Source organism: Fukomys damarensis, unplaced genomic scaffold (genome assembly GCF_012274545.1).
Source record: "Fukomys damarensis isolate Sample0158 unplaced genomic scaffold, DMR_v1.0_HiC HiC_scaffold_34, whole genome shotgun sequence".
NCBI lineage: Eukaryota > Metazoa > Chordata > Mammalia > Rodentia > Bathyergidae > Fukomys > Fukomys damarensis.
Window position 1 is genome coordinate 24159847 of NW_022900946.1, and position 13316 is coordinate 24173162.

General features: G+C 50.6%; 1 protein-coding gene and 1 long non-coding RNA gene across 8 annotated transcripts in view; one reads left to right on the forward strand and one right to left on the reverse strand.

The window, feature by feature from the left end:
- Positions 1-2995, forward strand: part of LOC117284113 — a 5808-nt gene extending 2813 nt beyond the window's left edge. The window contains exons 2-3 of one of the 2 annotated variants that reach the window (XR_004515183.1): positions 526-2437; positions 2896-2995. This is a non-coding gene — a long non-coding RNA (uncharacterized LOC117284113). Of the gene's footprint in view, positions 1-525 lie in introns of both variants that reach the window. The other variant, XR_004515182.1, reaches the window with a different exon arrangement.
- Positions 2716-13316, reverse strand: part of Cdc45 (cell division cycle 45) — a 28389-nt gene continuing 17788 nt past the window's right edge. For 2 of the 6 annotated variants that reach the window (XM_010620721.2, XM_010620719.2), the window contains 6 exons: positions 7918-8056; positions 7761-7844; positions 6388-6506; positions 6138-6214; positions 4236-4302; positions 3050-3127 (listed from right to left, as the gene is read on the reverse strand). In XM_010620721.2, coding sequence (XP_010619023.1) covers positions 4238-4302; positions 6138-6214; positions 6388-6506; positions 7761-7844; positions 7918-8056 — 484 coding nt within the window. In that variant the 3' untranslated portion in view covers positions 3050-3127; positions 4236-4237. Of the gene's footprint in view, positions 2763-3049; positions 3128-4235; positions 4303-6137; positions 6215-6387; positions 6507-7712; positions 7845-7917; positions 8057-13316 lie in introns of those variants that run through there. The other 4 variants (XM_010620720.2, XM_010620716.2, XM_010620717.2 and 1 more) reach the window with 3 other exon arrangements.

Sequence of the window (13316 nt, forward strand, 5' to 3'; positions counted from 1 at the left end):
GGAGCAGTGCGCGGCGGGGCCCCTCCTGCAGCCAAGCCCGCGAATTGGAGGAGCGGCCTGGGGAACTGCGCGTGGACCGCAGCCACCGCTGGGTCGCGCCCAGCACGAACTCCACGGAACGTCGGACTGCTACAGACCCGACCGGCCCGCAGTCTAGTTGGTCCTCCGATTGCCACCACCCACGCCCGCGGCCAGCCCTGAACAGATGACAAGCACTAGGACTTGAGTTTTCCTTTGTGTACGGCACTGACCATGGCGCGGGTGGGGCTCTCGAACTCCACTGGGGAGTGGGCACGTTACAGGTGCCAATTTTGTTCCGACCCGGGGTTGGGGGTGGGTGGGAGGGATCTCGGACGCTGCCTTTCTTCCCATCCCTCCGACAGACCTGGGAGGACAGGTGAAGGGCCCAGGGCCCCCAGCCCGGATGTGCCTGTAGGGCCTTTTCCCTTTCAGCAGGGACTGAACACAAAGGACCAAGTGACTTCCCTTGGATCTATTTGTGTCACCTCCGCAGCACCCCCCCAGGTGAGGCTTGTGGACCCCGGAACCTGAGTGGGGCGGGCCGCTGCCCTCCTCCGAGCTTGGAGGGGGTTGGAGAGGTTAAGAATTTGCTTAGTAAATAGCTTGAACACTCCCATGGTGTCCTGTCCTCTGTCCAGTCACCCCAGTGCCCAGCCCTTCCGCTCACCTACCTACCGCCAATTCCTTCCCACAGACTCCTGTTGAGATCTCCCAGGGAAGGCAGCCCTAGACACTGTGAACTTTTCCTGCCACCTGTCACCTCCCCGTCATGCTTGGACATGGCTCACAGCGAGCCAGGGAAGTGAGCCAAGTCCCACGTCGATCTGCGAGGGGCGGGGCAGAGGATCAGGCTGCGAGGCCACATGGTGGGTCTGCCCTTAGGGACTTGGGAAGAGGGAGAGCTAAGTGCGGGTGGGTGGCCAGGCTGCTAGGTTCTCCCGGGCAAGGCCCACTGCTCCGCATGTACCAAAGGGGGACGGTTTCCACCTGCCGTCTGGTGCTCGCCTAGCTCTGAGTACCATCCTTACAAAGCCAGCGAAGGCCCCCTTCAACAGTGGGGTAGGAAGGAAGGAATCCCGGACAGGAGCTGCTTCCAGCAGGGTTTGCTGCGGGTCAACAGTGTTGCCATGGGCAGGAGGGGCCGGTTGCCCAGAGAACCTCGGCTTGGCTCCAGCCCCTTGTCCTGCCTCCTCTGCCAATCACAGCATGGCTGTCCAGGGTCTGTGCCCATTTTAGACTGGTGCCAGCCATCAGTACCTCTGTGCCAGCCCTACCGGAAGCACCCTGTGTGATCTGACTACTGGGAGGAGGACTAGAAGCCAGTAGGGTGCAGCTCGCAGGAGGGCAGAGGGTATTTATTGTAGTCGCTGAGCTCACTGTTTCCAGCTTTGTCCTAGGCACTTTGAATGGGTGCATTTTTACCTCCTGCCCAAAGGCCAACAGCGGAACACAGTAGTAGATGTGGATGGAGAGTGCACGGTGCTCCAAGCCGGCAAGCACGGAGGCTCGCCATCTGCCCCAACTCCGGCCTTCATCCAGGCCATAGCTAGTGGCAGGGTCTCCCAAGCCGGACCAGGTTTCTCATCACAGGCAAGGAGAAACCTTAGGGTACAAGCTCATGCCCAATTCTCAAACTCATGAGAGAGCCAGCAGTTGGGATTTCCGAGGAGGCTGAGCACTCCATTGGCCTGAAGCCCAATGATAGGAAGAGCTACAGAGGTACACACACACACACACACGCACGCACACGCGCGGGCACACACGCACACAGAGGTCCTCAGCAGGACCTGAACTGCAGCCCCGCCTGGGCCTGTGCATCCGGGACTAACAATAGCCCCAGCCTGGATCATGGGATCCCGGAGTCACAACCTGGGCAGGACCAGAAAAAAGACCCTGATACATCTGGGGCTGGGTGAGGCAGGGGCCAGGACATGTAGACAGAAGCTGCCCAGGGAGCCTCATCCTACACAGTTCCTTTCCATGAGTATTCTGCGTTCAGGGCAGCTGCACAGCCTCAAAGCTTTTGCAAATGGCCAGAGTGGGTAGCCTGAGGGTCCTGGAAAGCAGGCCACCATCCACCTGACCCAGGCCAGGAAGGGCAGGGACTACCTCCAAATGGTAGCTACTGGCATCACAGCAGGTTGGGGGTGAGGAACCAGTCTCCAGCACAGCCAGCCGCACTGCCCTTCCCCAAGGACAGCCCCATCTACTGCGGTCTCACTTCCAAACCACGCTTTGTACGCTTTTCCCACTCACTTAAACCTGCCCAGGTAACTCCTGACTGCAGACTGCACCTAACACTGCCTCCTCTGGCACTCCAAGTGCCTCCTAGGTGGACCTTCCCTCCCGCTTCCCCGGCACCTGTGTTCCCAGGAAGTGGCTACAGACGGCTCATGGGAAAAGCTCATGTGGGAAGGTAAGAAACACAGGAACTCTCCTCACCTGCTAACCCTCCACACTCATGGTGCTTATCTGGGAAGGGCAGGGCAGCTGACCCCAAGACTCCCCTGACTGCAAAGTTCTCGATGCTCTGAGGCTGTGGAGGTTGCTGAGGTCTTGGCCAGTTTGGATCTTCTGGGACAACAATGTGGGTGATGCCAGTGAGAAGGCCTGGGGGTCTTCTACTCAGCCAGCTGGGCTCTTGCTATCAAGACCAGGTGGACAGGAAGACACAATGAGCAGGTAGACAGAATAGGTCCTATGCGGCATTGCTGGGTCACTACCAGCAACTGGTGCAGGGGCTGTGAAGAGAACCAGGTGCTAACAGGTCCAGTCTCTACCCACTGCCACTGGGAGGTTGGGAGGGAAGGGTAGGGAAACCTTGTCATTGGGTGTAAGTGGAGGCCACATCCTTGTGCTTCTCGTTCCGCACAGAGGGTGGTGGAAGCACAGGACCCACACTTCCCTGGACCTAAGGGACAGCCGTAGAATACCCAAGCGCTGGCCTCGAGACCAGAGCCATGAGGAAAACAGAACATAAAAGAAGTATTTTTATTCCATTAAAAGCACCATCCTTGCATTTAATACAGCTCATAACTTACAATCGAAATAAAAGCCGGGTAATATAAATAAGGGGGAAGGAAGTCATTTCTGAAGAAATAAAATTCTGGAAAAGAAAAAAAAAAAAGTTGCAAATAATTCTGCTATCTCCCCACATGTGACAAACTGCACAATCCTGCTCCTGAGCAGCCTCAAACCTGGGGGCGGGGGTGAGTGTGCAGGGATGGAGGGTCATCCCAGGTCCACTGAGGAACACACTGTCCTCACTGCACACCCAGCCCCGCACACACTCGGGGCCTCTAGCGTCTCTTCACCTACAGCTCCCCGACCAACTGCACGTCCCACCTAGGGAGACTCACGGTGGGCTCACAGGCTTCTCCCCTTGTCTGGCCAGTCTCCCGCTTTGTCCCCCAGGTCCCTAACCCCTCTAGCTTCCAACTCGCCATAGATGGGGCACAGGGACCGAGGGAACCCCTAGGTCAGAGCCTTGGCAGAGCCGTCTGCCATAGGAACCACCTCCGGCCTAGGACCTGGGGAGAGGCAGGACTGGGCGTGGTGAAAGCCCTGAGTAAGACTGCCACACACACAGGGCAGGGCAAGACCCCGTGTATCATTTCCCAAGGGGCATCCTGTGGGGCTGAGGAGGTGTCCTGGGTCACAGTGGCTGACAGTAGTTTGCAATGGGCCTCTCAGGAGAGCTGTGTATAGCTAACGGCTCACAAAGGACCCACGTTTTGTAATTTGCAGCGAAGTAGCTGCCAACAACTTTGCTTTCTCAAGGGTCTCACGTAAAAGCCCTGATGGCTGGCTCTGTGGGCTCCAGCCCTGGGCCTGACATGAAGACTGTGGGGGCAGGAGGCTCTAGGTGGCCTCTGGGGACAGCACCAGAGACTCTGCACATCGTACACATTGCATATACAATGCCCAGGCTCTGCAGTGCAGTCAGAGGAGAGTGAGGACCAAGTCTTTCAAAAGGGATCAGAGGGGCTTAATGAAATTAGCTTCCTCAGAAATGCCCCACTGTGGTCCTGCTGACAGCCTGAGGACAGACATTCTTGAGGAAAATGTGTTGGCTCCAGATCTCCTTGAGAACCCAGCCCTGACTGGGAACCCTAGTAAAAGCCTCCACTAAGGGAGGCCAAAGCCAGAGTCAGGGCAGGCCTGTGATGGGGCAGCTGGCCCGCCGTCCGAGGACCCCGCCCCCAGCGGCTCACCCTCAGCACAGCAAGGAGACGAGAGCATCAAGGAACTTGCTCCGATCCTCGGCTTTCAGCTCGATTACTGAGGTAATGAAAGAAAAACATCTTTTGAGAAGGGAGGAGTGAGAAAAACAAGCAGGGCACACATATACTCCCTCTTCCTGACATTCTCGGTGGGGGCAGCCCTCTACTGCACTCCATACTGGGCAGGAGCCTCCATGGCCTGGGGTACTCTGGACGACTTCAATTCATCTCTCCAGCGGCCGGCTGCATTGGTAGAGAGCTCAGAGCCATCGACCTACAGGGAGGACTCTCTGGGCAGCCTGAGACCAGCAATAACAGCCTTTAGAGGGCTGATGTAACAGTTCAGAGTAGTACGGACCCGGAGAGGGTCGGGCCTTCCCACATGGCCCAGAAGATACATGGCCTCCATAGTAGGTGTGGGAGGCCCAAGGTTGGGCGGTTCACCTCAGCCTGCTCGGCCGGTACCACAGCGTCTGTCTTCTGTAGAAGGAGCCGTGATACAAACTGCCTGCATCTTGAAGAGCCATTCAGCTCAGCCAGGCATGTGAGCCTTCACCAGACAGAGCAAAAGCAGACTCTGAAACAGAGCTGGCTTGTCTCAACGATGGTCCAGACCCAGGCCCACCCAACCAGGCAGGTACTGGCCATGGCTCACTCCACACTCCTTACCCCAGACTCTCCAGGCCTCAGGGGAAACCAGGCAACCTCCCAGCCCCTAATCCTCCCTTGTATAACGGAGGGAGGACACTCTGCAGGACAGCTGTAGTCAATCTCTTCCACATCAAGGGCATGAAAGAGGAAGGAGCTATTGCTCAGAGGGGACTAATACCACACCGCCCCACAGGGTGATTGCTCTGGCACAAGACAGCAGGCTCCGAGGCAGCCGAGGCAACCGGAATACAGGAGGTGCTGATGTAAGAAAGGACCTTTCGGAGAGAGGCAGGTAAAATACTGAGGGGTATTACAGGCTGCACTGTGCCACCCAAATTCTTATGTTGAAACTCTAACTTCCAGCCCCTCAAAATATGACCATATTAAGAAACAGGGCCTTCAAATAGATGAATAAAGTTAAATGAGACCTTCAGGGTGACTCCTAATCTAGTGTGCCTAGGGTCCTTGTAAGAGGATCAGCGTACAGATACACAAAGGAGGACTATGTGAGATTTCAGGGAGACTACAGGCAAGAGGCTGGGAAAGGAAGCAACCTGGCTGATATCTTGGTTCCAGGGACCCAGCCTCTAGGACTGTGAGAAAACAACCCGCAGAAGTCACTCAGTCTGCAGTGCTCTGCAGCTCCACCAAATTAGAGTGGGAGGAGTGATGATCAGTCTGTTTTACTTTAAAATGTTAGGCAGAATAAACACAGCTAAACATGGATCATGTTCCAGGTTGGTATGTGGGGAAGTTATTGCCCGGCTAGAAACCCTCTCTCTCATGTGGGACCCACCCAGTGCATCAGAGGGGCCGAGAGTTAAACCCTCATGCTGAGAGCACAGCATGGCCTCAGGCAGAACCTTTCACAACGACACAGGCTCTGGCCTGAGCTATGGTGGTACGTTTGGGTTGCTGCAGCCCCGCTGTTTCCTTGCCCACAGCAGGGCACTGGCGACACAACCCCGAGTGGTGAGGCTGGGCCCCAGAGGTGCCTGCAGCCAGTCCTCCAAGCTTGGCGGAAGGACAGCTTGAGGGTGGGTTGTAAGGCCACGGCTGGGTACCCAGCTCCCTAGAGCTGGAGCATCCTGAGCCTCTGGGAGCAGCTTTGCCTGGGACTGGTTCTAGAACAAGAGGGCTGCTGGCCAGCCTTGGCTAATCAACGCTCCCTTTCCTGGTTCTGAGGCCGTCACGGACCTTGGAAGATGCCCAAAGTATGGCCAAAACAGCTGGGGCTCTCACCTGACAGGTCAAAGTGGTTGTGCAGCATCCGAGAGTTGGTGCTTTCCGCCGCCTTCTCAAACGCACGTCCGAAAAAGCTGCAGACACAGGACATGTTGGAGGCCAGGCCACCTCCAGGGCCCTTCCTTCCCCCAACACACACGGAAGGCCAAACATCACCCCGCTCAGGCACAGGGCTGAGGGACCAGCATGCAGATACTTCCAAAGCCCTCCCACCCCTGCCATTCCAAGACAAATGGAAGCAGCTCACTTCTTTCTGTCTGAGCTGTCAGTCTCTGGGGGAACGCCCACCATGGTCACTGTGCCCTGCTCCACACTCAGGGGGGCAGCCATCACCAGGGGCAGCAGCTTGCAGCGTCGGTTCTTTGTCTGTTCAGGTAAAGGCACCCTCAGTTACAGCACAGCCAGATCCAGCTTCACGGGTGGAGCGTACTGTCCAGCGCTCAGGATCCCCAACAGTGCTAGGCCACTCCCCCAAATCCTCCAGGGACTGGTGGTCACCAGAGGAGATGCTAGAATCCTATGTGGTGCTTTGGAACCAGATTCGTATTAGCTACCAGCCTCACTCCAATGTGCCTGCGCTCTCCCCTGCAGGGGCTCTGCCTGTGCTGTTCCCCTATCACCTCTCAGGTCTGGCTGCAGCTGTCACCTCCTTCAGGATCTGTGCCGATCCTGTTCCCTTCTCTCTGATGTGTGAGCCTCCACCTGCAACTGCACGCCTCTGTCTTCGTGTGGTCCCCTCACCTGCGCGTGCACTCCCTCGGGATGGAGACTGAACGTCCTCCGCACTGCCGAACTCAGCTCTCAAACCCTCCCACCAACGTGACTCAATGTCCTGATCTGCGCGAGACTAAGGAACGATCTGGGAGGGCAGGTCACTGCGAAAATGGCTCGACAGGTGGTAGTTAATCAATGTCTTTTTGCCTGGGTCCTGTGAAGTGGGTATTTGTTTTACCAATTTTGTGGAAGAGGAAATGGAGGCTCAGAAATCAGATAATCTATCTCACAACTGATAAATGAGGAGTCTGAGATTTGAACTAAGCCTAGAAGACTCAAAAGCTCATAGCTGACACCTACTTCGTCTTTTGACATTATAGTCATCCCTCGGTAGCCACCAAGGATTGCTTCCAGAACCCCCATGGATACCAAAGCCCAAGGAGGCTCAAGTCTCCTCTATAAACGTTGTAATGTTTGCACAGAACCTGTGCACATCCTCTTGTACATTTTAAGTCATCTCCAGACTACTTATAATACCTAATACGGTACCTACACATCACTTCATCTGCATGGACTCAGTGTACGACTCGGTACACAACAAATTCAAGTTTTGCACCGTCTCCACCACTCTGAGCAGGCCTCTTTCCGTGCTTGCTTCAGCAGCACATACACTACGCAGGCCTGCAGGCCTCTCTCTACTTTTTCCGAGCCGCTCGGACAGCAAAGGATGCAATCAGGACTCATGGGAAACCAGAAGGCTGAGGAAAGCTCAGCTCAGAAAGCACAAGGCTATTCCCAGCTCCCTCTGCTGGTGAACAGCACGGGACACCGCCTTAGCACCCGGTTCGGGGAACTCACAGAGCATCTGCCCTCCTGCAGCCACGCCCCACCCGCGTGGTTCCTCACCGCAAACACAAAGGACTTGAGCAGCTGTTTGCTGAGCAGACTCAGGGACACTGGCTTGGAGAACAGCACAACATCCGGAGTGGCCTGGGAGTGGAGACAAAGGTCCGAGGAGGCCACTCGCAGGCGTGGCTCGGTGTACACAGAGAGGGAAGCCTACCTCCGTGAGGGAGCAGTAGAGGAACGGCCCCTGGGAGATGACAAGGTTGGTGCAGAGGCAGCTGGCAATGATGTGCCGGGTGGCCTGCAGGTGCTTCTTGGCAAGTTCCAGGCCCAGGTACAGCTTGTCCAGGTTACTCCTGAAACAGGGCAGACATTCACCTGACGCACTGTTGTCTGGAACGCTCGGTGAAATGCCAACGTCCCCGGTTCAGGAAGAGATTTGGAAATAAGCGTCTATCTTCTCTCCCCCCGAATTCCCTTTCATATGAAAGGAAGGAATAAAAATCCGTATAAGCCCAGAGTGACAGAAATGAGAGGCAGAAAGGGTGCTGGCATCGGAAGACAGGAGACTGAGGACCCTGAGGAGGAGCTCGCAGGAACTCGCGGAAAGGCTCTGACAGAGGAGAGGCCTGGCAGAGCGTGGGGGCCACGGGGGCCCCTGCACCCAACAGAGATGTTTGCTCTTCTCCTCCAAAAGGGAAGGCTCCCTCTAACATGAAAGAGCCCTCCGAAGAAGTGGGCCCTTCAAGCAAAGCTGCTGAGCCTGGCAGTCAAGAGTCCCAATATATCACAGTTGGCAGCCTGCCTGCTAGGATGAAGCGATGTTTTGGCCAGCAAGTCGTGCCCAGATGCTGGAACTCAGCCAAGATTCCACAGTCCCGTTCCTGAATATGAAAGACACCAGGCCATTTGGGAAACACCTGTGGCCTAAAAAATGATCCCGGGAGGAAACAGATAATTTAGATAATAAAAGAAACTTGAAATCTACTATCTTCACAGATTTAAGCAACTATCGCATTCCTAAATCAAGGACAGGATGCTATTAAAAAGGAACCATCAGAAACTGGAAAGTGCAGGTGGAAATTAACATAACTGCAAAAAAATAAAATATTCACTCAAAACCTAGAGAATAAAGTCAAGAAAACCTTCCTCAATATCTATAACAAGACAAAGCCATGGAAAATGAAAGGCAAAAATATACAGAACATCATTCCAGGAAAACCAGAAAGCAAGATTAAAAAACATGATGTGGCTGGGGATTTAGCTCAATGGTGCCGCCACCTACCTTGCAAGCCCAAGGTCCTGAGTTCAATCCCCAGTACAAAAAAAAAAACAAAACAAAACCATGATGTGTGTATAGAGAGGTGAATGGTAAAGAAACAGTAAAAAAAAAAAAGAACTCCTGTAGTTCTAAGACCTGGGTCTGCAGGTTGAAAGGATCATCTGAGAATGCAGGAAAGGAAATGCACTGAATAGGATGTACCTAGACAAAGCACTACAAAATTCTAGAATACTGAAAACCACAAAGGAGATCCTGAAAACTTCTGGAGGTAGGGTTGGGGTGGAGCATTTACAAAGAAACAATACTCAAAATGGCCCAGACTTCTTACGGACATAACAGCACTGACTGCTGGAAGACAGGGGCACGATGGAAAACACAGTCACCAGAAATCATCTTCAGTCTTGAGTTCTCTATGAGCTCAACCAGAAATCAGATGAGGATAGAAAAATGATATCATCAGGCACAGAACTCAAATCAGTTGACTGTTGTGCTCTAGTAAAAAGGTGGAGTCAATGAAACAAAAGACAATGCTAAGAAATACTGGCTCTAACTACAGAGGTATAGACAAGGGACATCTATGGTGACAATGGGTAGCCAGGTCCAGGTTAGTGTGGGCCTGAGCTATATCCTCAGACCCCAAAGTGTAAGCAGGTAGAAAAGACCACCAACCAGCTACAAAATTAGTATATTGTCATCAGTGTGGGACAAAATAGAGAGGTGGTGAGACATAAAAACAATTAAAAAGTCCAGACAGAATAGTGAGAACAGTAGCTAAAACTGAGAGGAGCTCAGTGGCTAAGAACAGCATTTTACTTTTTTGGTTTTTGGGTTTTTTATGGGGGGGCAAGGTCCTGGGTTTCATCCCTGGCACTGGGGGCAAAAAAATCGATTAGAACCAATAAATGAGCTCTGGAATGTTGCAGAATACAGGATCAATATATACAACTCAGTTGTATTTCCATATGATAGAAATGAACAAACCAAAAATGAAATTAAGAAAATAAGTACAGGGCCAGGAGGCTGGCTCAATGGTTCCACTGCCTTCCTCAAAAGCACAAGGGCCCAAGTTCGTCCCCCAGTACAAAAATGAAAATAAGTACAGCCAGGCATTGTGGCACATCCCTGTAATCCCAGCTACTCAGGGAGCTGAGGCAGGAGGATTGAAAACTAGACGCCAACTAGGCAACATCGTAAGCCTCTGTCTCAAGAATTACAGAGGAGGAAAAAAAAAAAAGCTGGGCATGTAGTTTAGCAACAGAGTTCTTGCCCAGACCCTGCATTCAATTCTCAGCACTGCAAAAAAGAAAATGTCCAAATATTTAGAAGTAAATTTAACAAAAAAGTCCAGTTTATATTCTGAAAATGGCAATACTCTCTCCAAATTAAGCTACAGATTTTACACAGAAATTGAATTTTTTTTTTTTTTTTTGCAGTTAACAAGCTGGTCTCAAAATTTATTTGTAAATTTAAGTCATTTAGAATACTTATGTAGAAATACATTGTTCATTTAAATTTGTTTATTATTTACTGGAATTTATTTGGAAATTCAAGTCACCAAGATCATTCGAAAAAGAGGAAAATGGGAGGACGCCTATTTTCTGGTTTCAAAACTTGTTACAAACCTACAGGAATCAAAACTGTGACGCTGGCAAAAAGACAGACAGAAGATAGATGAATGGACGAGAACTGAAAATCTAGAAATAAATCCTCATATTTATGGTCAGTTCATTTTCAACATGGACTGGGGAGACAAACAGCTTTTGCAGCAGTGGTACTGGGACAAGGAGATGTGCAAATGCAAGAGAGTTAAATTGGATTCCTTCCTTTCAACAAACACAAAAATTAACCTCAGGGCTGGGGATTTAGCTCAGTGGTTCCGCCGCCCACCTCACAAGCACAACAACCCGAGTTCGATCCCCAGTACCAAAAAAAAAAAAAAAAATCTCAAATAAATCATACACCAAATGCAATAACTAAAACTGAGGTAGGACAGAAAGAATAAAGATAGCTAAAAAAAGAGACAAGGAAACTTTTTCCCCCTTTGCAGTACCAGAGATTGAACACAAGGCTTTCAACCCTGAGCTACAGGCCCAGCCCTTTCTTTTTAAATTTTGAAACAGCGTCTTGCTAAGTCACTAAATTGCCCAAGCTGTGCCCTCAGCCTTCTAGAGTGCTAGGATTATAGAAACGCACCACCATGTCCAGCTGGAAATTCAATTTTTGTCTTCTTACTAACTTAAAACTCTGGGTCAGATCATGTCTCAGCTTTGCACAAAAGAATGTCAATAATTTAGGAACAGTTGACAAGATGAGTTTTCTCAACCCTAAATTTACCTAATCTATCTCATGCCCCTTTAAGACTGAGGGCACCAAGAAAAAAAGTAACTAATTTTTAGGAACACCCCATTGCCAGCTTTTATAACGTCCAGTTCCAGACCTTCCTGGAGCAGTGCCTAGACGTCCAGAGCCATTGTCCTAAACCTGTAGTCACCTGCGTCCCAGGAAAAGTGGAGCCTCACAGAACACCCTGTGATGAGCTCACCCTCCTAAGCATAGACAATCACCTCAGAGGACCAAGTCACCCCTCGGGCCTTGAGGATTCCTCTGGAGCTGTGAAAACTAGAACTGAGATACGTTTGACCCAGGCCCTGGCCCACCTCTGCTAATCCTTAAAAGTGGTCTTGTGCTTTTGAGTGAGCCATCAGAATGTGCCTCCTCCATTTATTCAAACTCAAGTCTTTTCCTCCTGTCCCTTACTTTTTAACTCTGCTAATAAACCCCTAAATGCCTCACACCGATGTGTCCTGAAATTCTTTTTCTGTGACAGAAGTCAACAAGCCTACTACCTACCCCATGGGGTGTGGGGAAAGGTGAGGTCCCCATTTCCCCTTTGGGAAACCTCCTTGGACCCCATCCGGTGACAAAACTACAAAATTCTTAGTACAAAATACAATATAAAATTTTTGTGATCATGGATTAGACAACAGCTTTTTAGGTATGACACCAAAAAGCACAACAAACAAACAAAAAATACAAAGGATCCTTGAGTCACAACCGGCTGGACATATGAACAATTTAGGTTACGACCGGAATCTTAGTTTCAACTTACAAACTAAGTTTTGAGTTACAACCCAAATGCTGACTGCTTGTGCTTCCAGATGGTCCCAGATACAGATTTAACCCTTAAAGTATCCTGGAAAGAGCATTACAACATCCTTTTCTATGTGGGGTTAACCGAGAAATCCTGGCCCAATGTCTCACTTAAGGACAGTGAGCTCTGCCTGTGTACAGGAGGGAGACTTTCTAGAGCAGGCTGAGCCTTCAATCGACCAACTTGAGTCACAACTAGTCCTCGAGAATGAACTGAGCTCATAAGTCAAGACATCACCAAATTTGGTGATTCAAAGGATACTGTCAAACTAAAAACCCAACTTATAGGATGGGAGAAAATATTTGCAAATTACATTATCTGATAAGGGACTTGTGCTTAGAATGTGCAAAAAATATCTTACGTAGACAGGTATGGTGGCGCATGCCTGGAATCCCAGCACTTGGAGGCTGAGGCAGGAGGATCGCTGTGAGTTCGAGACCAGCCTGGGCTACATAGTGAGTTCCAGATCATTCTCAACTACATAGTGAGACCCTGTCTCAAAAAAACCAAACCAAACAAAAATATCTTATGTAACTCAATAATAAAGACAGACACCTTACTTAAAAATAGGTAAAGTATTTGGACAAACTTCCAAACAAAATACTACACATACACACATGGCTAATAAGCACCTCAGAATGTGCAAATCAAAGCTAGTGAGCTACTACTTCACACTCACTACAAAGACTACGATCGGAGTCGTAAGGCAAGAGGCGCCGGAGAGGGCATAGAGAAGCCAGAACCCTCGTACTCAGCACTGGGAATGTGAAATGGTCCAGTCTCTAGGGAAAGCCCTCTGGCAATTTCTCTGAAAGCTAACCCCAGAGCGACGATGTGATCCAGCAATTCTACTCTTGGAGCTGTAACCAAGAGAAACAGAGGACTACACAAAAACTGACACATGCATGTACGTTTACAGCAGCCTTACTCATAATTGCCAGAAGGTATAACAACTTACACGCACGTCAACCGATGAACTGGTAACATGTGGTATATGATATAAATCATGTAAATAATTCCACTGAATCATTATAGGGACATGGGAGGTGGCGACTAAGGGATATAGAATTCCTTTCTGAAAATGCTCTAAAATTAAGATAGTGGCAATGTTGCGTAGTATATAAGTACATCAAAAGCCATCACACTATACACATTTTTTTTTTTTTTTTTTTTGGTTTTTTGA